The sequence below is a fragment of the Gorilla gorilla genome, chromosome 9, assembly GCF_029281585.2.
Source record: "Gorilla gorilla gorilla isolate KB3781 chromosome 9, NHGRI_mGorGor1-v2.1_pri, whole genome shotgun sequence".
Classification (NCBI taxonomy): Eukaryota; Metazoa; Chordata; class Mammalia; order Primates; family Hominidae; genus Gorilla; species Gorilla gorilla.
The window spans coordinates 13,874,014-13,900,778 of NC_073233.2; the positions used below are offsets into that span (position 1 = coordinate 13,874,014).

The window sequence follows — 26,765 nt, forward strand, 5'->3', positions numbered from 1 at the left end:
GGAGCATACTCCTTGCTCTCTAGCAGTTAATCTAGACAGGGAGGCAGACACATTGAGAAATAATACAAATTATTATCATCTTTATAAATAATATAGACAGCTCTGACGATAAAGGTGTGTACCGGATATGACAGGAGCAGAGCTGAGACATCCAGCACCTTCAGGGATGAGGGGTAATGGTGTTAGGAAAGGTTTTCTGGCAGTGGTCATTTGGATAAGGCCTTAGCATGGGTGGGATTTGAAAGTAGAGATGGAGAAAAGCACCCACGTAGAGGAAGTACAGAAAATGGGGTATTTCTGTATGCGAGGGTAGGACGTGGTCCAGTGAAGCTGGAACTCAGAGTGGTGAGGACTATAGCGGGGAAGGTTAACTGTATTAGAGGACTTTGGCAGAGCTGCAAAATGCAGCTTCTCTCCTGAAAGCACTGTGGAGCCGAGGAATGTTTGAGAGCAGAGGAGCATGTCATGAGCTCCATGGAACATGTGTTGCCTGCACAGGGAAAGAAAGACAGATTGCAGGGAAGTTGGCTAGAGGTAGAAAGCCCAGAGGAAGCAGCTTTTGCAATCTGGCTGAGAGATGATGAGGTTCTAAACTGTGGTGAGGTGAGAGGTAAGGAGAGTTTGGTGGAATGTTAGGACCTATTCAGGGAGTTTGAATGGCACTGTAGAAAGAGCACCAAATGAGTCATCAGGAACTTAGGTTCAAATCTCAGTTCTGCTGGAAGGAAAAGTAGAATTCTCTGCCCCCTGCCCTGAAAAGTCCACATCCCCAGGTGGTGGTTTGGTTTTTTGTGTTAGCCTGTTACTATAAAAAGAATTCAAATGTACACAGAAATAGAAATAGTAAAATGCATCCTCTTACCCATCATTTAGCTTAACCTCTTGTATTATTTTTTAGGGGGTCAATTTTTGAGATGAAGCTTTTTGGAAATATTCACTTTGAGGTTGCATTTGAAACATTTCTCTGAATCTGTTTATGATCTGGTTGAGGCAATGAAATGATTTCATGTCCATTTGTTCCTCCCTGGAGGTAAATTGTGTGTATGCATGTGTGTTCTTTGCTGTAAGAAGGAAAATGAGGGTAGCTTCCCTTGAAGGGTAAGTTCTGGGGCTGAGGAGGCACATTGCCAACCGGGTCCTGTCAGGGGCGTGAGGCTCTCTGTCTGCTGTGGGGGCAGGTGTGGTGTGGACAGGGGAGAGAATGGAGGTAAGGACTACCACAGGTCAGACACCCTTATCCATTCACTGGGAGGGGCTTGTTGCCCAGAGCTTAATTCACACTGACCAACCTGACAAGGCTAGTCCATAAGCCAGACACCAATTTAATTTACTCTGGCAGGCATTGTGCAGTGGCCACAACGCAAATGCCTGCTTTCCCAGACCGCCTTCCTGGCCTTACCCCACCTGGCAAAATGAATTACAGCATCATCCACAGGTTGCTGGGGAGCCATGCTCTCAAATAGAAGGCACCATGTGCATTGCAGGTGCATCACTACAGGCCCTGATGGGACCTCATAGGCTCTTTCTGGTGCAGGCCACTTCCTTTGCCAAGGTGGCTCTAGGGAGAGGGGAGGATGGGCTGAGCTGCACATGCTCAGTTCCTTCTTTCATTTCCACCATCAGATACTGAGCTGTTTCCCAGGGGAGGAAATCCTGGAAAGAGAGGAAGTTAGTATCCTCCCATTGGGTCTTCCCCATGACAACATGAAGCAGAAACTAAATGGAGGTGGGAGCCCATGTCTCAGCCAAGATTCATTTCAACAGGCAGGGGTGGGGATGCTGTCATAGAGAAAACTTGGCCTGAGCATTGAAAAATGGACAGAGATTGGGGAAGGGGCCTTTAGTTGAGGAAACAGCATGACAAAGGCCCAGTGGCATAAGGATGCTCTCTTGCGGCTGGGGTATCAGGAACCCAGGAGCAGGTCAGGCTCAGTGAGGAAGTGCGTCCAGCGTAGTGGTTAGGAACATAACCTTGGAGTTGGACTGCCTGAATTCAAATCTTATCTTTACTGCTTCCTGGATGTGTGATTTGACCAAGTCACTTAACCTCTCCAAGCTTCAGTTTCCTTATCGGTAGAATCTGGATAATAATAGTTATAAATATTGAGATATGAGATAAATATAAGAACTTAGCTCAGTGTAGAAGTGAGTGTTTAATAAATGGCAGCCATTATAATTACCATCATGAGAACAGGACATTTTCGGGTCGGCTCCAATTTGGATGCCAGCTCATGCGTTTGGACTGCTGTGGGAGAGGCCAGGTGTTACTCAGGTGAGAGGAGGTTCTCCATTGCCCTGGTTCTCAATACCTGAACACAGTCTGGGCAGTAGGAGTGGAAAGGATGAGATGGAGAAGAGCATCCCTGTAGGGGGAGACCACAGAGACCTGGTGGCTCACAGGGGAGGGGAGTAGGGTGGGGAAGCATGACAGGTGAATGCAGGCTGCATAGTTCAATGAGGGACCCGGAGAGCGCTTCTCCCAAATGCCAGAGGAGGAGAGTGTCACCACTGATGAGATGCCAAAGAAGGCACTGGAGCAAACGCTGACTGATGGCGAGTCTAAGCGCTTTACTCTGTTAACATTTAACCTTCACAACCACCCTTTCAGGTAGGCAGTTTTATTATTATCCTCATCTTAAAGATGAGAAACCTGAGGCACAGAGGTTAAGTGTCTTGTCCTGGGACATATAGTGTCGGAATCAGGGCTGTCACCGAGGCAGTCCAACCCCAGCCTGGGCTTTTAACCCCACCCTAGACCGCCTGTTAAGGAAATGGGAACACAAGCGGCTGGCTGGATGAGAGCATGGCACGGGTGCACACGGATGAGTGACGTCCCACCACTGGGGGTGTCAGAGAGCATGGGAGGTAGGCAGTGGGGCTCTGAGGCAAAGGGGAAACATGGAATAATAACAGCAGGGTGCAGGGTCAAAGGACATGTTCTAGGATAGCAGAGGAAGGAGCAGGAGAGGGAGAGAGTGCAGATTCAGTTTGGAGGGGGAATAATTGAGAGGTTGGATCTCAGTGATGATCGAAGATTAGGGGTCACAGGGAGGAGGGGCAACTCTTAGACAGCATGTGAAGAGAGGGTAAGAGATGAGAGAAGGGGAATCAAGTGGTTTTGTTTCTCATTAAAGAAAGATGCATGGTAGTTTGCAGAGGGAGTCTGACACGAAGAAACATGACATTAGAGATCGCAGGGGCATGAATGTCTGATGGAGCCGTATGTGTTGTTTAGCATCCCGGGAGCAGAAGGAAGAAGAGACATGTGAACCTGGTTCCCCAGGCAGAGGTAGAGTGAGCGTAAGTTGTGACCAGAGAGGTAGAATGAGCTGAGGAGCACGTTCAAGCTGGAGAGAGGTGAGGACTCTACACTCTGATGAACAGAGCCAGGGAGAGAGCCTCCACGTTGTCCAGAATAGGGCTATGGTGAAAGAGGAAATGAGTCAAGGAAGTGTGGGAAGGGAGGGGATAGGTGGGGACCTGAAATGGGCAGGTAGAAGGGACAGGCTGGCAGACCATGGTTATACTTGGGGAGGGGAATCCAGAGAGATCCTTGAGCTCCTTGAGAAGGATCCTTCCTTCAGGTCCCCGCCTCCTCCTCCTACGTTATTGCTGGGAAGAGTGGGTGGCTTCTAGGTGGCTCCCTCAGTGGTTGTCATTGCCTAATGGCTACAGGCCATGTTCTAGGGGTGACAGGTGAGAGACCCTTCTTAAGCTGGGGCAGCTTCATTCGCTGTCACTATTCCCCTGCTCTCTGGCCACTGAGCTACATCTTTGTAAAACAGGGCTGATAATTGTACTATATCCCTCACAGGACCCCCTTGAAGATTAAATGAGAAAACAAAAATGAGGACACTTTTTCCCCCCCACAGAGGCAGCAGCTTCTCAAAGGAGACAGGAAACCTGTGAACTCCCAGAGCAGGCAGTTTTTACACACAGGTGGATATTGCACAGGCACGAAATAATTCACCATCATCTTGATCTATTGTGAATGGCTGTGTGGCCAGGGCAGGCAGCCAAATCTTAGAACGTGTGAGTTATCTGTTGCCTAGTCCTGGCTCTTCACATCTTAGCCTTGAAAGATAGACTCTCATTTACGTTTACTTCTTAGACCCACTCTTTCTGAGCGGTTCAGAAGGAAGGGAAAGAGCCTCCTCTCCGAAAGTTCTCTAAGTGGCTACGGTGGGCCCTATCCCCATGAGGGCACTGATATACTTGTCTTACAGTATTGAAGGGCAAACTGATGGGGTTTGGTGATGCTCTGCTCCCTGGATGCTGTCTGGCTCCCCATCTCAATTCTTCCCAAAGGCACAGATCCCTGCTTCGCTTCCCTGCCCTCCCCGCTCCCCGCTCCCCAATCCCTCTCCTTGTTGGAGTACCTGCACTGTTTGACCTTTGGCATCTCCCCAAACCATTCTCTGACAGACCTGGCATTAAGGCATGGCCTTGGTCACCAAGATTGTTGTGGCTGGTTTACCCTAATCAGTGCTTGAGTTGGGAAAAGGATCAGCTTGGAGAGAGAGGGGAACAAAGGCAGAATATCGAGAGCAGAAATACGTGAGAAGAGTCAGAGGAGGGTGAAGCGAGCATTCAACATCAGGCAAACACGGTGAAGGAAACTTGACATCAGCTTCTTAGTGTTCCTGAAGCTCAGAAGGTCAGATGTGCTTTTGGGTGTGAGCCATCAGAACCTCAGACTCACACCCGTTTCCTGGCCAGACCCTGCGCTCCTCCTTGTGGGCTGGGCTCGTGGTGTCTCATTCTCATGTCTTTGGGGTGGTGTTTCTCTTAAAAAGCTTGCCATTTCCAGTAGGAGGAGGATGTCGCTGCTGAGACTGTGGGACAGCTAGGCTCAGAGGGAGTCTGACTTCGGGGCACCCGGAGGTGAGGTCTCAGTGCCTGTTGCTGCTCTTTGCCTTCTTTAGAGGACAGTGTGCAGCTTTGTGACTGAATGCCCTGCTGTTGTGATATGTTGCTGGAAATGCTGTTTGGGGTCAGGGAGCCTTGCTTAAAGGGCTGTGGTTTGGTGAGAAGGGCTCGAGCTTTTTGGAAATGCTTAAGTGGAAGCATCTGGGCTTGGCTCTGCCAAAGGAGGCTGGTGGTGGAGCAGGGACATGTGACAGGACTTGGGCTGTGTCTTCAATGGAAGGACCAGAAAGCAAAAGGAATCCTTCCAGTGGGTTCAGCAGAACTAGGCTCCAGCACAAATGTTCTTAAGGATATCCTGGAACTCGCCTGACAGGGAGTGGCTGGGAATACCCGGTGCATAAAACTCACTAACCTGGTATAGCGGGAAAAAGATGCTAAGCAAGAAATATTGCATTCATCCCCTGCCACCACCCAGCACTGCCAGCCTGTGTCTAGATTCAGGGCCCTTTCTGCAGTTCTGACAGATCTCAGCCCCCACTGGCCTGAGCTTAACTGACTAATCAGAACAGCCTGATCTAGGATGTTTAGGTTGAAACAAGGAACCTTGTATGTGCCAAATATTTTTGTTGCTGTAAAGCTTTGAACAAATGTTTGCTCTTAGGAGTTACTGATACTATGATTAGATGGGGACCAGTTAAGCATGCTTGTTCACCTTCAGTGGCATTCTTCTATTTTCTCCTCTTCAGCTTCTTTTAGGCTACTTAAGCTTCTATTCATTGACAAAAGAAAACAAAGCTCTGCCTCTTCACTTTTATTAGACTCCGATATTCACTAAAGGCATTCAGCAACTCTGATAGCAACGTTCTCAGCAGCCTGGCCCCTCTGTCCTGCTATGGCTCCTCTTTGTCCTGACAGGATATCTCTCTGTGTTGGGCTCCTCTGTCCTGAGGGAAATTTAGCACCATGGTCTTGTCCCTCATTGTGATATAAAGCCAGTGTCTGTGGGCTCTGCCATTGCTCTGAGGAGCTGTCTTTGCAGGCCAGGTGTGCGGCTTCTCCTCTCCACTGTCAGATCTGATCCTGTGGGGGTTGTGACCTCTGGATGTTATAGGACCTGTGGAGGACAGGTACAGCTTGTGGCCCTGGGCAGAAGGTGGGGACAACTTGAACTGCTACGCTGAGAGCCTTGCCAGTGTAGACCGATGACCTCTTTATTTCCTTTCACTTTCTCCCTTTTAGAATGGGAGCTGAGCTCCGGGGTCAGACATATGGCCCTGCCTGTGAGGGCCTTACCACTTAGACAAAAGTGCCCTGGAGAAGTCTGTCCTGGGAGTGGCGAGGGGGACCCAGTCAGAAGTAGTCACTTCCATCTGGGGGATGGATGGGAGAGGATCCTTGGAGATAATGATGATGGAATTTGGCCTCAAAACAGGAGTGGGAGTTGAGCAGGTAGAACGAAGGACTTCAGCTAAAACACTGAAGAAGCCCCAAAAGCAGAAGCAAGCTGGGGAGAATAGCTTGGCTGTTGCTCAGGGCAGGAGCCAGATATGGCCAGGAGAATGAAAACTGCTGGGGTTGTCAACTCCCACCCAGTTTTGAATCTCTAGTCCTACAATGTGTCTCTTTTCACCTGAATTTTATAATTAGGTAAAATGAGGTTCATTATGTTAAGGAGCTTGTCAGGGGCACAGCTCATGAAGGAAAGAACTTGGATCTACATGCAGGTCTGACTACAGAGCCCACTCTCCTAACTGCTCTGTGGGTCCTTAACTTCCTCTCCAGGTCCCCAAGCACCCCTTTGTTGCCTGAGTGATAGAAAGCTGATGAAGCGTTGTGAACGCTGGGAAGCCTTGGTAAGATTTGTGAAATAGACCCACCCTCCTGGCAGCAGTGTGGAGGATGAGGGGTGTGGGGGGGCGGTGAGGCTGGAGGCAGAGAAACTGGTTAGGAAGCCAGTGCAGCCACTCTGATAGGAGATGACGGCAGGGCAGGTGAAGATGAGGGGACAGATCTGAAAGAGAGTGAGGGAGATTTTACCAGATCTGGTGCCCAGTTGGATGTGGGTAACAAAAGGGAGGGTCCAAGGCTGACTCCCAGGTTTTTATCTTGGTGACCATGGGGGCATCACCAAGGTGGAATGGGAAGCATTTGGGTCCCACCCATTGTGAGAATATAGAGAGGGAGGTGGGTGTTCAGGACGGGAAGAGTTTGGGGCTGTTGTAGGGGAACATGCTGCAACCTCACTCCAGTCCCCACTATCTCCCAGGCTTTAGATTCCCATGGACAATGAATTGGTTATTTTATCAATAAATCTGTAAACACTTATCCAGTGCTTACAGAATGGGGGACCCCACAGGGACCCAGACACATGGCACAGTTTTCGGGGAGATGGCTGTGCACAGCTGCTCTCATCCCTTTCCTTCAGGATGAAAAAAGATGATCAGGGAGATCCCATTTAGGTAGTCAGAATTAAGTACGATTACCTGGAAGAGCTGGCTTGATGGGAATTTAGCAGGGACAGCTGTAGGCATGGGCATAAAAGCTGGAAAGCAGTGCAGACAGCCAATTAACTAACAATTAGGATCAGTCCGCTAGTGATAAGGCATCTGGTGAGGATGGGGCAGAGGTCTGCCAAAAGGTATGTATGGTAAAAGTTAAAGCCGTGACCAAGTAGGTTGAGTCCATAAGATGATAGACCATGATTTCTACTGTGTGGCTGGTGGCCAGCCCCTGAGGCTGTCTAAGCAAAAGGGCGCCTGGTGCAGGGCTGTGTTTGCATTCCGTCAGTTCCTCAACTTTGGTCAGAATCAGAATCACCCGAATGGCTAGATCAGCCATAAAGGTCAGGCTCTCTACTTACAGGAGGCTGGGCCTCTTGCTTGATTAGTTCTCAGGGTGGTTCTGATTAACAGCAAAGTTTGAGGACCACGAGATAGGTGAATCTTCAGTGCAGAGTGAATGGGGAGGGCTGTTCGGAGGAGGGTAACCGGTTAGGAGGCTATTGTAGTCATCTAGGGTGAGGTAATACAGGGACAGGTGAGGCTGTGTGAGCAGATGAGATCACCAGTAGCGTGAGTTTGGAGAGAAGTGCTCTGGTCTTATTCAGCAGCATTTGGTGCACCTGACTGCGCCCTCTATCCAGAAACCCTTTGGTTGGCTTATGGGTGCCACTCTCACTTCTGGCTGCTCCTCCTGTCTCCTTTGTCCATTCCTCTTCTCCCTGGTGGCTGCATGGTGGAGTGTGTCAGGGAGTCCTGGGGCTTCCTCTGTTTTTATACCACTTCTTAAGTCACTTCATGCAATTGCTTAAATACATTTTTATGAAGATGCCTCCCAAATTGACATCGCCATCCCAGACTTCTCTGTAGACATCAGACTCCTATTTCCAAATGGCTACTCAGCATAACTTCCTAGGTGTCTATAGGCCTCTTAAGCTGAACGTTTCGAAAACCAGTCTCCTGATTTCACCCCCAGACATCCCACATTGTTGCTCCTGCAGGCCTCCACATTCTCTAGGTACTCAGGGCAAAAACCGTGTAGGCACGCTTGACTCTGCTCTCTCATGCCCATGTCCAGTTTATCAGTAAATCTTACGGGCTTTGTCCTCAAGGTATATCAGGAATTAGAACATCTAATTCATTATGGTCTGAGTCACTTCATCTCTTGCCGGGTTTCCTGTGTTCACTGCTGCGTCCCCTGCAGTCTATTTTCCAAGAAGCAGCCAGAGTAATCCTTTTAAAAGGTTAAGTCAGATCATGTCAACTCTATCCTCAGAACCCTCCAAATGGGTTTCTGTCTCAGGAAAGTGGAAGAACAGGAGGAAAAATGGTGTGCATCCTCAGGCAAATTGCCTAATCTGTTTTCTCATCTGTAATGGGGAGAATAATTCCTAACTGGTATGGGGATTAAGTGAGATAATGTCGGATAAACCCTTAGCAAGTAGCTAACAGTTATCTGCCCAATATGTGGTAACTAAAGAGGAGACAGATGCCGCATTAATTTAATCTTGGCACTGTGCCTGCCATGCCACATGTATTATTTCTTTTAATCTTTTTTATTTCTTTTAATTTTAATCACCACTGTATATCCACACAATTTAAAGACTCAAATAATTGTATGTAATTTGTTAAAACAGCCACCTCTCCACCTCCCCACCCCATTGTTCTTCCTCAGATGCAGCTGCTTAATTTTTTTAGTCATGTATTTTTATCTGTATCTCTAGAAAAATGCTGGTTCTGCTGCTTTATTATTTTCCCCCCATTTGTCATTATCTGTTCTTATTGAATTAAACAGTGTTCACCAATTATGTAAGTCTGTTAAGATGTTCAGATGCACCAGGTGTTCTGTCAATTTCATATGACTGAGGAAGTCTCTCCCAGAGCTTTTGAACTGGCTGGCCTTGCAGGCTTGCTACAGAACTGTACCCTAGCATCTCCCTTATGGCTATGACCTTGTGTCCTTTTGAGTTTATGTCTCTCTTGTTAAATGAGCAGTTAAATTAAATGTTTAGGTTCAGCCTGCAATGTTTACCTGAGTTCTGTCTTATTTACATTTGCCCAAAACAATGAAATTGATTTTATACTGATTTTACAGATGAGACAATTGAGGCTAAAAGAGGTTAAAAGACTCACAGCCATTATGCAGCAGAGCCCATGTTTTCACTCAAGTCTGTCTGTATATAAAAGCTGTACTCTCTCTCCTTTGCCCTTTAGAAAGAAAGTAGTTGTTGGTTAATATGGGATGTGATTGAGAATTTAGCGCTGCCATCAAATTCCTTCATATCTGTCTTTGTCCTTTTTATTTTTGGATGCTCCAAATGGCTTCTTGCTCCACTCTACCAAAGAGGTTTCTTAGATCCTTTAAAGAGGCTTTCTCTTAAGCTTAGGGATAGCAAAAGGTATTTCTTTTTTTTTTTATTTTTTTTTATTTTTTTATTTTTTTATTTTTTTTAATTTTTTATTGATCATTCTTGGGTGTTTCTCACAGAGGGGGATTTGGCAGGGTTACAGGACAATAGTGGAGGGAAGGTCAGCAGATAAGCCAGTGAACAAAGTTCTCTGGTTTTCCTAGGCAGAGGACCCTGCGGCCTTCCGCAGTGTTTGTGTCCCTGGGTACTTGAGATCAGGGAGTGGTGATGGCTCTTAACGAGCATGCTGCCTTCAAGCATCTGTTTAACAAAGCACATCTTGCACCGCCCTTAATCCATTCAACCCTGAGTGGATACAGCACATGTTTCAGAGAGCACAGGGTTGGGGGTAGGGTCACAGATCAACAGGATCCCAAGGCAGAAGAATTTTTTCTTAGTACAGAACAAAATGAAAAGTCTCCCATGTCTACCTCTTTCCACACAGACACGGCAACCATCCGATTTCTCAATCTTTTCCCCACCTTTCCCCCCTTTCCATTCCACAAAACCGCCATTGTCATCATGGCCCGTTCTCAATGAGCTGTTGGGTACACCTCCAAGACGGGGTGGTGGCCGGGCAGAGGGGCTCCTCACCTCCCAGTAGGGGCGGCCGGGCAGAGGTGCCCCTCACCTCCCGGACGGGGCGGCTGGCCGGGCAGGGGGCTGACCCCCCCCCCACCTCCCTCCTGGACGGGGCGGCTGGCCGGGCAGAGGGGCTCCTCACTTCCCAGTAGGGGCGGCCGGGCAGAGGCGCCCCTCACCTCCCGGATGGGGCGGCTGGCCAGGCGGGGGGCCGAACCCCCACCTCCCTCCCGGACAGGGCGGCAGGCTGGGTGGTGGGCTGACCCCCCCACCTCCCTCCCGGACGGGGCGGCTGGCCAAGCGGGGGGCTGACCCCCCACCTCCCTCCCGGACAGGGCGGCAGGCTGGGCGGTGGGCTGACCCCCCCACCTCCCTCCCGGACGGGGCGGCTGGCCGGGCTGAGGGGCTCCTCACTTCCCAGTAGGGGCGGCCGGGCAGAGGCGCCCCTCACCTCCCGGACGGGGCGGCTGGCCAGGCGGGGGGCTAACCCCCCCACCTCCCTCCCGGATGGGGTGGCTGGCCGGGCGGGGGGCTGACCCCCCCACCTCCCTCCCGGACGGGGCGGCTGGCCGGGTGGGGGGCTGACCCCCCCACCTCCCTCCCGGACGGGGCGGCTGGCCGGGCGGGGGGCTGACACCCCCCACCTCCCTCCTGGACGGAGCGGCTGGCCGGGCAGAGGGGCTCCTCACTTCCCAGTAGGGGCGGCCGGGCAGAGGCGCCCCTCACCTCCCGGACGGGGCGGCTGGCCAGGCGGGGGGCTAACCCCCCACCTCCCTCCCGGACGGGGTGGCTGGCCGGGCAGGGGGGCTCCTCACTTCCCAGTAGAGGCGGCCGGGCAGAGGTGCCCCTCACCTCCCGGACGGGGCGGCTGGCCAGGCGGGGGGCTAACTCCCCCACCTCACTCCCGGACGGGGCGGCTGGCCGGGTGGGGGGCTGGCCCCCCCACCTCCCTCCCGGACGGAGCGGCTGGCCGGGCAGAGGGGCTCCTCACTTCCCAGTAGGGGCGGCCGGGCAGAGGCGCCCCTCACCTCTCGGACCGGGTGGCCGGCCAGGCGGGGGGGCCGAACCCCCACCTCCCTCCCGGACAGGGCGGCAGGCTGGGCGTTGGGCTAACCCCCCCACCTCCCTCCCGGACGGGGCGGCTGGCCGGGCGGGGGGCTGACCCCCCCACCTCCCTCCCGGACGAGGTGGCTGCCGGGCGGAGATGCTCCTCACTTCCCAGACAGGGTGGCTGCCGGGCGGAGGGGCTCCTCACTTCTCGGGCGGGGCGGCTGCCGGGCGGAGGGGCTCCTCACTTCTCGGGCGGGGCGGCTGCCGGGCGGAGGGGCTCCTCACTTCTCAGACGGGGCGGTTGCCAGGCAGAGGGTCTCCTCACTTCTCAGACGGGGCGGCCGGGCAGAGACGCTCCTCACATCCCGGACGGGGCGGCAGGGCAGAGGGGCTCCTCACATCCCGGACGATGGGCGGCCAGGCGGAGACGCTCCTCACTTCCCAGACGGGGCGGCAGCCGGGCAGAGGCTGCAATCTCGGCACTTTGGGAGGCCAAGGCAGGCGGCTGGGAGGTGGTTGTAGCGGGCCGAGATCACGCCACTGCACTCCAGCCTGGGCACCATTGAGCACCGAGTGAACGAGACTCCGTCTGCAATCCCGGCACCTCGGGAGGCCGAGGCTGGCCGGTCACTCGCGGTTAGGAGCTGGGGACCAGCCCAGCCAACACAGCAAAACCCCGTCTCCACCAAAAAAATACGAAAACCAGTCAGGCAGGGCGGCGCGCGCCTGCAATCGCAGGCACTCGGCAGGCTGAGGCAGGAGAATCAGGCAGGGAGGTTGCAGTGAGCTGAGATGGCAGCAGTACCATCCAGCTTCGGCTCGGCATCAGAGGGAGACCGTGGAAAGAGGGAGAGGGAGAGGGAGAGGGAGCAGGTATTTCTTAAAATAACCATTTAAGAGCAGCTATGGCTTATGGGAGGCCTGTAAATTATTGGGAAAAGACTCCAATTTCTTGTAATATAGTGACACTTCTTTATCATCTGTTTGCCACTTGGGGAAGGGAGAGGTAGGAAAGGAGTTAGGTTCTGTGGTTGTGGTGGGGTTCTTGGCTGAGGCCTCCTTCCCCAGGCCTTGATTTCCAGGCAGAGACACTGGCCCCTGTCTAGTGGCAGCTGCTAAGGAGTCAGGTCTTGGCTCTGGCTCACCTGTGTCCAAGGCTCAGAATATCCTGGGGGCACAGGGAATAGCGGTGACTTCCAGATCTGTTCCTAGTTCATTTCAGCATCCAGGGCTCTGTGAGCCTGCTCCAAACATCAATTACAACCTAACCATTTTTATTGAGAGAAAAGAAGCTTAGAAATGGAATTCAGTGTGGGTGGAGTAAACAAAGGTTTACTTGCTTCAGACTTACCTTAATCAGTGGTTGCTGCCTACTTCAAATTTTCTTTTGCCAAACATGAAAGGAGTTAACGCAGTATATAAATCACTGTTTGCCTCAGAACATACCAGATGATGGGGTTCAATTGTGACTCACTTTCAAATTTTAGAACACATACAGATCTTGCTCCTTAATCAACTTCCAGGTGCCAAACTGGCCTTTGTGTGGTGCAGTTCATGTGGCTGTGGCATGTCATCATACCTTGCCATTCTAAAACATGGCTTTTCCTCACTGGCTGCATTTACAGCTGAGGGGTGTGGGATCGTTTTCTCCCTCACTGGTAGCGAAGAGAAGGGTTAAGTCCTGTAATGAGCAGGACCCCCAGCCTCAGATGCTGTCCCAGATAGGAAGATGACAGCACACACATAGGCCTGTGAGTGAAGGAAGGATGAATTGTGGATGGACTGCATTTTTTCTTAAACAACATACCCTGCCTTATCTTTATGGCCAGGGATGAGACAGTGTCTCAGTATCAGAAGCCAGCCTGCTCATTAGGGTCAAAATGCCAGCTATGTTAAGTGTCCAGAGAGAATGAAAAGTGCTTTGGTCCCATGTAACAACTGTCACTGTATTGTGTGTGATAAGAGCAATATCCTTCTCTGTGTCCACTTCTTTCTTTCCTGGGAGGTTGGGTGCCCCTCGTACAGTCCCCATGGCACATTGTTGATTCCTCTGTTGTCCATGCTGTGTAAGGCCCTTGGGTAGCTGCTGTAGCTCTCCTCTCATTGCTGGGGAGCATGATTTAAATTCTACATCCCGGTTCATGCCTGTATTCCCAGCACTTTGGGAGGCCAAGGTGGGTGGATCACAAGGTCAGGAGATCGAGACCATCCTGGCTAACATGGTGAAACCCCATCTCTACTAAAAATACAGAAAATTAGCCAGGCGTGGTGGCGGGCACCTGTAGTCCCAGCTACTCGGGAGGCTGAGTGAGGAGAATGGCATGAACCCGGGAGGCGGAGGTTGCAGTGAGCTGAGATTGCACCACTGCACTCCAGCCTGGGCAACAGGGTGAGACTCCATCTAAAAAAAAAAAAAAAAAAAAAAAAATCTACTTCCCACCATCTGCTTAGATGTCACCCTGATTTTTCACATGTCGCTTGGGATTTTGGCTTGGATTCTGGCTCTCTCTGTCTTCTCCCTGGTGTGTTGCTTCTGGAGCTTGGTGCACTTAAGCCCCATATCCCTGAGGAGCCCTGGCTCCCTAGGAGATGCTGTGTCCCTGTGGGAGGAACCGATGTGGAGGACACTGAACGCACTACATGTCATCAGACAGCATGTTTACCTCTGAGACCTGTGATACTATGATATACAGTAGCCCCCTCTTACCCACGGTTTTGCTTTCCTGGGATTCAGTTACCCAAGGTACCGTCCAGTAAGGTATTTTGAAAGAGGGCCAGGCATGGTGGCTCACGCCTGTAATCCCAGCACTTTGGAAGGCCGAGGTGGGTAGATCACTTGAGGCCAGGAATTCAAGACCAGCCTGGCCAACATGGTGAAATCCTGTCTTCTACCCAAAATACAAAAATTAGCTGGGCGTGGTGGTACACACCCATAATCCCAGCTGCTTAGGAGGATGAGGCACAAGAATCGCTTGAGCCTGGAAGGTGCAGGTTGCAGTGAGCCGAGATCATGCCACTGTACTCTAGCCTAGGTGACAGAGTGAGACCCTGTCTCAAACAAAAACAAAAACAAAACAAAACAAAAAATCACATTCACATAATGTTTTTACAGTGTATTATAATTGTTCTATGTTATTACTAATTATTGTTAATCTCTTACTGTGCCGTGCCTAATTTATAAATTAAACTTCATCAGAGGTCTGTAGATACAGGAAACATCGTATTCTATATATAGGGCTTGGTACGATCCACTGTTTCAGGCATTCAGTGGGGCTCTTGGAACGTATCCTCCAAGGATAAGGGGGTCTACTATAATAAAAAAAGTATATATTTGGTCTCCTTCCAGTTTGCTAGCACAGAAAAGGGGCAACTTTTGTTATTCATAATAAGCCGCTTTCAACCTTACTCAACTTTATGCTAATGAGGCCACTCCTGCATGGGCTGGTTACCAGAGAAACCAACCTGGTGATTAGAGGGTTAGAACTTTCAGCCCCACTCCCAATCCTCCCAACTCCTACCTCGGGGAGGAGAGTGGGGCTGAAGCTTGAGTTCAATCACCAAGGACTGAGTGACCCATGATTGGATTAATCATATCTATGGAATGGAACTTCTATAAGAAACCCTAAATGAAGGAAGGGGTTTGGAGAGCTTCCAGGTTGGTGAACCCGTGGAAGTGCTGCTGGGTAGCAGCCCTGGAGAGGGTATGGAAGCTCCATGCATCCCTCCCCACTCCTCAGTCCCTTGCTGTATGCATCTCTTCCATTTGGCTGCTTCTGTGTTGTCAGAAACTACACATCAGCTCCTAGGATTCTTATGAAAGTACATTGTATGATAATGGATTTAAGTGGTTTTGTGGTCTTGTATGCATATGTGGAACCCTCTGTAATGTTTCCTTGTTTTGTATTTGAATTTTCAGGAAGAGGAAAATAGGCTGGCAAAAAGAGTCATGGCTTCTGATGCTAGTCATGCACTGTGAATACGATACACCTTGAATCATGTTTCACTTCAGGCCAGCTCCCACAGGTCCACCCAGCTTGCTGTTTGCCAAATACAAACTCATCGCTGGGCAGAGGGCCCATGGGTCTTGTTTTATGGCCCTTCTGTTGCGGGGGCACATAGCCTGGGCCCTCTGGGTTTGACACTCTGTCATGTTTACATCTGAGGCCACCTGATTTGTTAGGCATTGGCATCCAGGCCCCTGATGCTGTGGGTGTGATTCCCAGGCTCCTCTCATGCATTGCCCTTGTACTGCATATGTGAATTCCATGGAAGGCTTTGACTCATCTTGAGCAGCTGGGTGCTCCTGCGTGATCTCATCAACCATTTTGGCCTTTGCCAACTACATCCTGTCCTTACATGCTTCCCTGGCTTTCATGTGCACCACACTCTCTGCCTGGAACAGCATTCTCCTCCTCACCTTCTGAGAAAGCTTCTGTCATCCTTCAAGACCCAGGGAACTTGCACACCTGCCTCTATCAACATACCTTGCACTGTGTCATAATTATTTGTTCATACTTCCGTCTCTTCCACTAGATTGTGTGGTTCATGGGGGCAGATACTAGGTCTGATTTATCAATATCCTTCTAGGGCCTAGCACAATGCTGGCTGCATGGATCTGTCCATTTATTCATAAGTATCTATCTGTTACACAGTGGGAACCTGGGAGTAAACAAGGCAGACAGGGTCCCTCTGCCTCTGTGAGAAGGTGGCCAGTTAGCAAGGAAACAAATACATAGAACAAGATACTGTGGATTTGTTGTGCTTTGAAGGGGCTGCTTTACGTGGTGCCGGGGGGCGGTGTGGGGAAGCCCTCTCTGATACTTTGGATCTGAGACCTGAAGGATGAGAATAAATCAGCTATGCAGACAACTAGGAAGTGAGCTCAGGGTAGGGGGATGGCAGGCGTATTGCAGAGGAGGGAAGGTCTTGGAGGGCTCGGGAGCAGACAGGAGACCAGTGCTGCTGAAGCATGAGCCATGTGGGGAGAGATGTGAGCATGGCCTGGCCTGATCCTGAAACCTGCTTCATAGGCCACAGTAAGGAGTTGGGAATTTTCCCCTTAGAGAAAGAGCAGTGGGAAGCATTTGGAGGGATTATTTCAAACTTTTAATATCCCTTATGCTGAACAGGTGAGAGTCTGCAGATTGTTTCCCTCCTCCTGCTTCCCCCCTTTTCCCTGCTACCTCTTCTTTTATCCTGACCAAAGCTGGCCTCCATTCAGGCCCCAGGATTTCCACACCGTATTCGCCCTGTAGCGGCCTGGCTGCTCCTCTCACCTCAGAGCAGCTCTGTTCCTTGTTGCAGCCTTTTCTGGCTCCTGCCAGGGCCCTGAGGTGCCACTGAAGTTCCCTGACACCCTGCGAGCTCCCATTCTCATTCCCTCTAAGCTAACTGTGCAGTGTTTCTTGACCCCCGAGGCTGAATGCCTGCTTCTGAACCTTCCTTGGCCTTAGCACCTGTAAATCCCTGCCCTCTCCCCCTCCACAAGCATAGTTGCTTGTCTTCCTTCCCCATGCCTGCCGCCTCCAAACGAACCAGCCTCCTGAGTTTATCTGGTTCTCCCTCCCTGCACCTACCTATTTTTGTTTAAAGTTTCCTCTGAGCTGGCAAAAATATGTCCTGATGTTATATCCTCACTTAAAAAAAAAGCTAACATATTGACCACTTTGTGCAAAGGAATGTGCTTAGTGCTCTCTACATAATTTTAATCATGACATCTATGAGTTAGATGCTGTTATCCCCATTTTACAGATGAGGAAACTGAGGCTCAGAGATCACACAGTACATAGCAGAGCTGGGTCTGAACTCAAGCCATCTGACTTTGGAGCCTGTGGATTTAACTATTATTTCCTAGTGCAGTCCAGTGTGGTTCCTTGGTCTTGAGATCCTTATCCACACCATCTCTGAAGCCATTCCTGGGTGGTGCCCATTTTCCTGTCTTCACTCTAAGTGTCCCACTTCACAGGAAAAACTGGCAGAGAGCCTCAGAACCACCTGTTTCCTCTGCTGCACCATGCTTGAGTGTGGGAGCCGTGCCTCTGTTCTCCACAGCATGTATGGCCATTCGGCACATGTGTAGATTTGCTGAATGAGCAAACAGCAACTCCTCCAGTTTACAGACATGAGCTAATTCTCTTGGGATTACAAGTGCTATTGTAAATCCCTCCTTGCTACCCAGGGAGAGGGTGGGGAACAAGAAAAATGAGAGGAGGCTGCAGGAAGAGGGTTTAAACTAAAGACCTTCCTTGAGGTAGAGTTGTCCAGAGATGGAAGCAATTGCCTGAGGGACAGGGGAGAGGCATTGGGCAGTTCCCCTTTGCTATAGCTAGGGGATACAGCATTAAGGGAGTGGCTGGACTGTGTATCCTTGGAGGTGTTCATCTGCCCTGAAAAGATGGGATTCTGAACCTCAAATCGTGCTGGGTAGAGTGGATCTAAGATGGTCAGTTATGGTGCTTCTGGGTGCTATCTCTACATCCTTGTGGCCTGTAGACTTCCTAGGCAGTGCACACTTTCCCAATTGGAGGAGTGGAAGTGGCATTTGAGCCCTCTCAGCCTGGCTCACACCCACCCAAGGAAAGCACTGCAGGCCTAGGGCAAATGCAGATGTAAGACAGTTAAATGCCTGCAGGGATTGTCCCAGGCCCTGCCCGTGTACTGCATTGCCTTGTACGCCCTGACAGTGTCTCTGTTAGGTGCGCTGCTCTCCTACGCCACTTAGTGGCGCCTTTCACAGTGGGGTTGGAGCTTCTGGAACCTGGGACTCCAATTGTTACACCTGGTGAGGTGTTAACAATTGCCGTCTTGCTGCCACAGGTGACGCTGGAGAGCCCTGGTGGTTTCTCATTACAGAAGTGAATGGGATTGTGTGCTAAAGATTCACGGAAAAAGCACTCATGCCAAGAGGGAAAAGGCCATGGAGATGCAGAAACTACATGTCGGCTACTATGATTCTTATGAAAACACGTTGTGTGATGATGGAATGAGAGGTTTTTGCGATCTTGTGTGCGTAACATGGAACTCTGTAATTTTTCCTTTGTTCTGTATTTGAATTTTCAGTAAGAAGAGGAGGAGGCCAGGCAGGCAAAAGGAGTCATGGCTTCTGATGCTAGTCATGCGCTGGAAGCTGCCCTGGAGCAAATGGACGGGATCATTGCAGGTACGCCCAGGGAACCCCAGCAACCAAGGTCTCATCCTCCACATTCCAGAAACTGCTTCTCTCCTTTTACTTTTTTTTTTTGTTTTTTTTTTTGGCATAGAGAAAAGCCCCTTTTGTTATATTTATTTTTCAGTAGTGATATTGTGTATGTAATCTCTTTTTTTTTTTTTTGATACGAACTTATACAACTCTCTGACGTCTGGTGTGATCGTTCTGGTCTCTGCTGAGACAGTGTGGATGTACCTACCATCTACCGTCTCAGTTTGGATTCTGGCTGTGAGGCAGTTTGGGTTCAGTGAGACTGATTCTAATGTAAAATTTTCAGAGCTTTTCATGGCTTATTATAGCTGATCTGAAACTTGAAATCTAGCAGACTTTGCCACCTAATGCAGGTGTCAGCGTCCTCAGATGTTCTCCAGTGTGTTTCAGAGATGAGAGGCAGTTTTGTATTAATTCAATTAACGATTCAAATTTTCTTTATGCCATATTGTTTTTTATCCATCTCAACTGTTTGGTTTTAGTATTTGCATTAGCCAGTAGGGGACTTTTTCTTAGAAAAGATCTAGCAAAGCTGTGGTTAATTTGAAAGGACTATCAATTAGCTGTTCCAGCTGATTCCTTTCTTCATGGGAGCAACCAGAAGCCTATATTGATTAGACCAAACGTTTTGTTGGAAATCTTTCCAGAAGGTCCCAAGTCTTCTGACTTTACCTGATACACTTCAGTGACCTCATTGGTAGATTGGATGTGCTTCTTTGGAACTTTGCCGTTCATTGTTTGAGCTGTGGCTGGAAGAGAGCATGGAGGAAGGTATTGGGCCAAGTGTGGCTAGACCCCAGGAAGTACTCAGAGTACCTGACACTGCCCTTTGTCAGGCATTTGCTTTTCCTTCCCATTGGAGGGTTTCATCTGACTTACAGAGGGCTCTTGGTGTTTGAGCCTGAAGTGGGAGAGTATGCCTGTGTCTTGCAGCTTCTTCAGGTTATTGTTGGTACTGTGATGTATTCTAGCTATCATCTGTCTGCTTCTCAATTTCTCAGTGGATAGAGGGCCCTTGAGAAGCCATGACTAATGTCCTGCTTTTTCAGAGGATCCATAGACTGGGATGTTGTGATGTTTAATACTGAGTATCAACTTGATTGGATTGAAGGATGCAGCAAAGTATTGATCCCGGGCGTGTCTGTGAGAGTGTTGCCAAAGGAGATTAACATTTGAGTCAGTGGACTGGGGAAGGCAGACTCACCCTTAATCTGGGTAGGCACCATCTAATAAGCTGCCAACTAATATAAAACAGGCAGAAAAACATGAAAAGTCTAGACTAGCTTAGCCTCCCAGCCTACATCCTTCTCCCGTGCTGGATGCTTCCTGCCCCCGAACATCAGACTTCAAGTTCTTCAGCTTTAGGACTCAGACTGGCTTCCCTACTCCTCAGTTTGCAGACGGCCTATTGTGGGACCCTGTGGTCGTGTGAGTTAATAGTACTTAATAAACTCCCCTTTATATCTATATCTATAGATATATATATCTATATATATCTATAGATATAAATCTCCTATTAGTTCTGTCCCTCTGGAATACAGATGTCCTGTTCTAGGTTAGGGTCTCTGATGCCTTATTGAGGAGAAAGAGTCAAAGTGGATTTCCTAGCAATCCTTTTAGAGATACTGACCTGTGAGCTCCTCCGGGTGTCACGTGCATTGGGATAAGAGCCACAGGATCATTCCCTGAGAATGCCTGAGGCAGTCATCACTTCAGAGCCTTCAGCCAAAGAGCAAAGGGGAGACTGAGCGAGTCCCTGGCAGACCTCTTTGATGGTTGTCAGGGAGGGATGAAAATACTATCTTTTCTCTACATATTATCTCTGCTGCTTTGTCAAAGGTCATTTGATTATATTTTTGTGATATATATTCAGGTCTATTTCTGAACTCTCTATTCTGTTTCATGGATTTATTTTTTCTTTCACCAATACCACACTGTGTTGATTACTGTAGCTTTAGTAAGTCTTGAAGTTGGGTACTGTCAGTCCTCCAACTTTGTTCTTCAGTGTTGTGTTGGCTACCTTTTGCCTCTTCGTATAAAATTTAGAGGCAGTTTTTTGATCACAAAGTAACTTTCTGGGATTTTGATTGCAATTGCATTTAACTTAGATCATGTTGGGAAGAACTGACACTTTCACAATATTGAATTTTTGAGAGATGAATCAGACTTCTAAAGAAAAGTAGCCTTGTGTGGGGTCAGTACCTCTTTCTGCCTCCTGATTTCTCCATACAGGCATTCTTGAAATGACAGAGCCTCTGGCAAAATTCATTTTGTCTCTGAGAGACATTATGTGGCTGCATCCTTAAGGCCTTGCCTTGACCCAGGATCTGCAGTGGAGAATCTGGGATGTGTGTGGAGAGAGGGCCCCTAAGTGTGGGTTGTGTGAAACCCAGGAGACCTAATCTTCTGATCTTCCAGTACAAACTGCTCTATCCTTCCATTTCCTTAGTCCTCCATCTTGGAAGGTTCTATCTAGAAGGGCTCCTGGGCTTTTCTGTCTGGAACAGGTGTGAGAGTTTTATAGAGAGAAGGCATTCTTTGCAAACTGGTTCTTTGCAGATTGGTAGGGAGGAATACCTGTAGCCAGACTACTTGTTTGAAAACCTAGCTCTACAACAAGTTACTTACATGGTCTGTGCCTCAGTTTCCTCATATTAGAAATGAGAATAGTAATACCCATCTTAGAGAGTTGCCTGTGTTAACATGTGTAAGGTGCTTAGAACAGTGCCTGGCACATAGTAAGCACTATAAAATGTTAGCTCTTGATAGATTAATGAGGGACTAAAAATAATCTTTATCATGTTGAATCTTTTCTAGGGACAGGGTAGTATTCTCATTTATTAAAGCTCTTATTTCTCCCATCTGAGTTTTGTGGTTTTCATTGTATAAGGCTTGTGCATCCATTGCTGGATTTGCCCAGGGTCTGCAAAATTAATACGTGGTCTTCTGATTGCTCTCTGCGTCTGTTCTTGCTCCCTTATAGACTGTTTTCCACAGAGCTGTAGAGTAAACCTGAAAATGTAAATTAAGTCGTATCACTCCTCTCTCCAAAACTCCTCAATGGCTTCCCATCTCAGGATAAAGTTTAAAGCCCTTACCACGGCCAGCAAGGTCTTAGCATGGCTTGGCTTTCGTGGCCCTTTATGCATCCCTTTTACGTTCCTAGGGTGTATCTCACTTTAACCATGCGCTTGCTCCCCCCCTCTCCTGGAATGCCCTCCTCCAGATCTAGGCTTATGCTGAAACGTTACCGTATCGGAAGGCCTTCCCTGACTGTGTCTATCATGCATTCCCACATAACTCTGTTCTTGTATCTTGTTTATACTTCTTTATAGCACTTATCACCTGACCTATCACATTCATATTTGCCTCTTTGTTTATTGTCTGCCTCCTGCACCAGCATGTAAGTTTCTTAAGGACAGAGGCTCTGCCACTGTATCTCCAGTGCCATAATTGGTGGTTTTAGGCATTTTAGTTAATAAGCATTTAATACATGTTAGATGTTTTTTTTCATTTGCTTTTGTGACTAGGATCTCCTTTTCATTGGTTAGGAGGTATACATATAGGTTTCTGTATACATCTTCTATCTGGCTGCATACTGAACTTCATTTATTTTCTCTATTTTCACCCTTGTTTCGCTGATTCTTTTGGAATAACAAATTATTATTATTTTTTTTGAAGACTAGTAGTTTGTATGTCCCGTGAACCATCCCTGAAGTAGTAACTCGCTCACACAGATATTTGACAGGAGCTGTTTGACAGATTATTCAACATTGAGGTTACTAGTGAGTATCTGGAGGGCATGTTTTCTATGCTATTCTTGATAAAAAGAATGATCATTCTTTTGAATGCCTTGTTCAGGTTACTTTTTCTCAAGATTGCTGAGGACACTTTTCCTCATTTTTATGATGGCATTAAGATGGCTGAACCAAATTGGGCCAAAGAGGTTAAGAATTTTTGTGGTTATTAACATGGACTACAGAGTTGGACTGTAGGGGTTTGAATCCCAGCTCAGCCATTTAGTGCTGGCTGTGGGATCTTTGGACAAATTGCTTAATTCTTCTGAGCCTCAATTTACTTATTGATAAAATAGCGGTAATAATAGTACCTGTCTCATATTATTGTGAGGGTTGAATTAATGCAGATAAGGCACCTAGAAAGTGTTTAATTGGTGTAAGTTACTTGTTTTATTGATATTAGTATTAAATTATTTTTACCCCCCAAGATCATAGTGCTGAGATTTGATTCCAGGGCCATCTGAGTCTCTTCCAGGCTCCTTTTATTCCTGGGCTGGTTTTTATGTTGATGCATGGGGCTGTCTGTAGGAGAAAAGAATTAACTGAGGGAAGGATACTTTTCTGCTCTTGCTCACAATCCCTAAGCCAGAGTGGTTTTGTTCTTGTCTCTCTTACGTTATTTCTTCTAAGCAAGGGTTCCTTTGCTTAAGGGTGGCACAGCTAAAGAAGTTTGAAAACTGTGGCACCACACCACAGATCTTGCAGAAATGACATTTTTGCGTGAACATTTAAATCTTCCTCTCTTTATTTATGTTCTCTTATTAATTTTAGATTGCATGATGTCAAGTAGTGCCACCACCACTGCCAAAACACAACTGCTTTTCCATCAAAGTACTCAAGTACCCAAAGAATGTATTTTCTCACAGTTACCACGTATTTCAACGGAAAAAACCTTTATGGGCTTCCTGGACCTCCCAAATAGTAACCACTTACACAAAAACAACACAGATTCCTACTAAAATGGATGTACTGTATTCCGTGATCACTAGTAATCATATACTATGTAACAAGGAATTGCCTCTTATTAATTACAGTAGGCTAGGTTACTGTTTACTTTCCAAAACTCCTTCTAAAAAGAGTGCACTTTGGGCATGGGATATCAATGTTTATGTAATTAAGCTTTTAGTGCAAAAAAAAGTCTGTCTCCTCCTCCATCAACTAAAACAGTGCAAACAGTGCGGGATGATTATCACTCCTGTAAACAATCAGACCAGGAGTACTCTGAGAGGACATCCTAGTGCACAAGTGGTAAATATGCCCCTCCAGAGCCACGGTGTGATGGCCTTGATCTCAGGTGGTCAATGCTTGGGAGGTGTGAGAGAGAGAAGTTGGTTCTTGTAAATGCAAAAAGAAATGCCTTGTAAGCAGGACTATTAAATGAAACTCCTTGTAAAGTTGAATTCTTGAAATCTGAATGGCTGAATTCCAGGTGACTATACTAGACTAGACTAGACTAGACTGTACTAGATTAGGACCTCAGTATTTTATATCAGAAAGTTGGGAAAGGGTGGCTGTTAAAGACTCCAGGATCTTTGTCAATAATGACTTGGTTCTAATATGAAAGACCATTATTATACTTCCCAGTAGGATGTTAACCTTTGATCTAGTCTTCCTCCTGATTAGTCCCTGTGATTCTGCTTGCAAATTACACTGTAATTGAATTACACTGTTGACAATTGAAATTGAACTATATATTGCTTAATTACCTCCCTCTGGATGGCCCAGAGCAACTGCCACAGACACTAATTTTGCATGGAGCTTAATTTGTGAACTGACAGGTTCAGTGGCTACTTTGTCAGGCCACTTCTGGCAGGGGACCAGAGAGCCACGTGGTCAGGACACAGAAGGCCACTTATTCCTCTTGGCTCTGCATGAGGTTACTCATGCAGTTATGTACAAGCAGTACTCATTGAGGAGGAATAGTTAAGAGGAGTCTGTTTTATGACAGTTAAAGAAGTTGCCCTGTCAGCTGGGGCCTTTCTGCCAACTCTGATTAGCGTCTGGGTTTGTAAAAAAAAAACAACAAAAGATCGTGCAGGGGCAGAGAAAGTTCTGATCAAGACCGAGATTCTTCACGTTGGCTTGTGAATGAAGTCAGCTGTGGTGCTGAGGACTGTTGAGTCCATACTCTGAACAGTCCTTGACTGATCTTGTCCCCGGCTTCTCTGAGGTGGAGCAGCATATAGCAGTCATCAGTATCGGACTCGCCGTTTCTCATTGCAGGTTGGGAGAGCCCTGCTAGGACTTTGTTCAGAAGAGTTGGCGTGGGGGTTTTAGGAGTGTCTAAGGGGCAGAGCTATCAAAGACTGCCCTTTGTATGAAGAGGTCAAAACAGCTACTGGGGCACCCACTGTTTGACAGCCCTCATTCCATTTTTCCCTCACTGGTAGACCCCATCTCCCAGTCCTTTATGGAACTGTGCCTCGTTTTCCATTCTCTGAAAGAGTTTGGATAAGGCTGGAACTATGTGTTCCTTAAATATTTGCTATAGTTGTAGGTATAGGAACTGAGCTGCAAAACTGTGTGGGCCTCATGTATTCTTGTTTGAAGATTTTTTTCTTTTAATGGTGCGGACAGGTTTTAATTTCTTAATTGAGTCTTGGCAAGTTAAGTTTTTCTAGAAATGTGTCCATTTTACTGAGGCTTTCCATTTTGTTATTAAGTTGGCCATTATATTTTATCTAAAATACTTTGTTAGATTAGAATTATTCTTTAATGTTTGATAGAATTAACATATAAAAGCATTTGGCCTGGTGTGTTCTGTGTGGAAAAAAATTTAAACTACGATTAAATTTCTTTATAAGACGGCCGGGTGCGCTGGCTCACGCCTGTAATCCCAGCACTCTGGGAGGCCGAGGCGGGTGGATCACGAGGTCAGGAGATCGAGACCATCCTGGCTAACACAGTGAAACCCCGTCTCTACTAAAAATACAAAAAGTTAGCCGGGTGTGGTGGTGGGCACCTGTAGTCCCAGCTACTCGGGAGGCTGAGGCAGGAGAATGGCATGAACCCAGGAGGTGGAGCTTGCAGTGAGCCGAGATCGCGCCACTGCACTCCAGCCTGGGTGACAGAGCCAGACTCTGTCTCAAAAAATAAAATAAATAATACTTGACTATTAGAATGCTTTAATTCTCATCACTGCCCCATCTTCCACATTATTTTCGTTCAGTATTCTAGTATCTTTATATTCTCCAAATTATTGTTTTTTTAGTTGACAGCATTTTGTTTAACAATTTTAACAACCTCTCCAGTCATAGTTGATTCTTTCATCCTGCTTCTTTTTTTGCATGATAGAGTTTTCTTCCTTAAAATTTGATAGTCTGTCAGTAATAGATTGTATTAGTCGTCATTTGAAAAATGTCCTTAAATGTTCATAATCTTGAATGATAGTTTATCTTGTACAGGCTTGTAGGTTGGTCACTATCCATAGGTATTATTTTGTGGTCACAGGGATTTATTGCTAATGAGAAGTCTGGCAATCTGTATCTGTCTTCTGTCTCTGGTTGTTTTTAAACTTATTTATCTTTGGTGTTCTTCAGTTTCACTGTGTTGTTTCTTGGGTGGATTTGTTTTGATGTATCGTTCTTGGGACTCAGTGAGTGTCTTTAAGCTGAGAGGACTCAAGTTTTCCATTCTGAAAAATTCATAGCCATTTTCTTTGTTGTCTCTGCTTCATCCTCTGTATTCTTCAGGAATTCCTGAAGAATTGTGTTGGACCTTGTCATCCTTTTTTAATTCCATGCTTCCTAACTCCTCTTTTATATTTTTCACTTCTGTTTGCAGCATTCTTCAAATCTATCTTCCTCTCCAATAATTCTCTCGTCTGCTATTTAACCTGTTCACTTAATTTTTAATTTGCTTGGCTGCATTCTTTATTTTGGTTTGTATTTTTTTTTCAGATTTTCCTATTTTTTAAAATCATGCTTTCCTTTTCTTTAAGGTTTTTATTTCTTCCTTTTCTCCTTTAATTATGTAAAACATGACATATGCCCAAATATTCCCAAATAGACAAAATATTTACTCGTATTAGTGTATTGATTTAGTTACATGTTTAAGCACTAATTAAAAGGCTTTCAGTAATTCAAAATAATATGTTAATTGATGAACTTCTTGTCTCATTAGCACTTTTTTTTTTTTTTTTTTGAGATAGAGTCTTGCTCTGTTGCCCAGGTTGGAGTACAGTGGCATAATCTTGGCTCACTGAAACCTCCATTTCCTGGGTTCAAGCAATTCTCAGCCTCCTGAGTAATTGGAATTACAGGTGCCCACCACCATTCCCATCACTGGCACATCTGATGAAATAATTTTATTCAAGCTTTTTATATTTATCTTTGTTTCTATCATTTTGAGCGCTCTTTTTGAA

General features: G+C 47.4%; 1 protein-coding gene across 8 annotated transcripts in view; it reads left to right on the forward strand.

The window, feature by feature from the left end:
- The window catches only part of PPFIBP2 (PPFIA binding protein 2), a 145,011-nt gene that overhangs the window by 19,722 nt on the left and 98,524 nt on the right, over positions 1-26,765 (forward strand). For 7 of the 8 annotated variants that reach the window (XM_055355327.2, XM_055355323.2, XM_055355324.2 and 4 more), the window contains exon 2: positions 18,467-18,566. In XM_055355327.2, coding sequence (XP_055211302.1) covers positions 18,503-18,566 — 64 coding nt within the window. In that variant the 5' untranslated portion in view covers positions 18,467-18,502. Of the gene's footprint in view, positions 1-4,813; positions 4,885-18,466; positions 18,567-26,765 lie in introns of those variants that run through there. The other variant, XM_063710633.1, reaches the window with a different exon arrangement.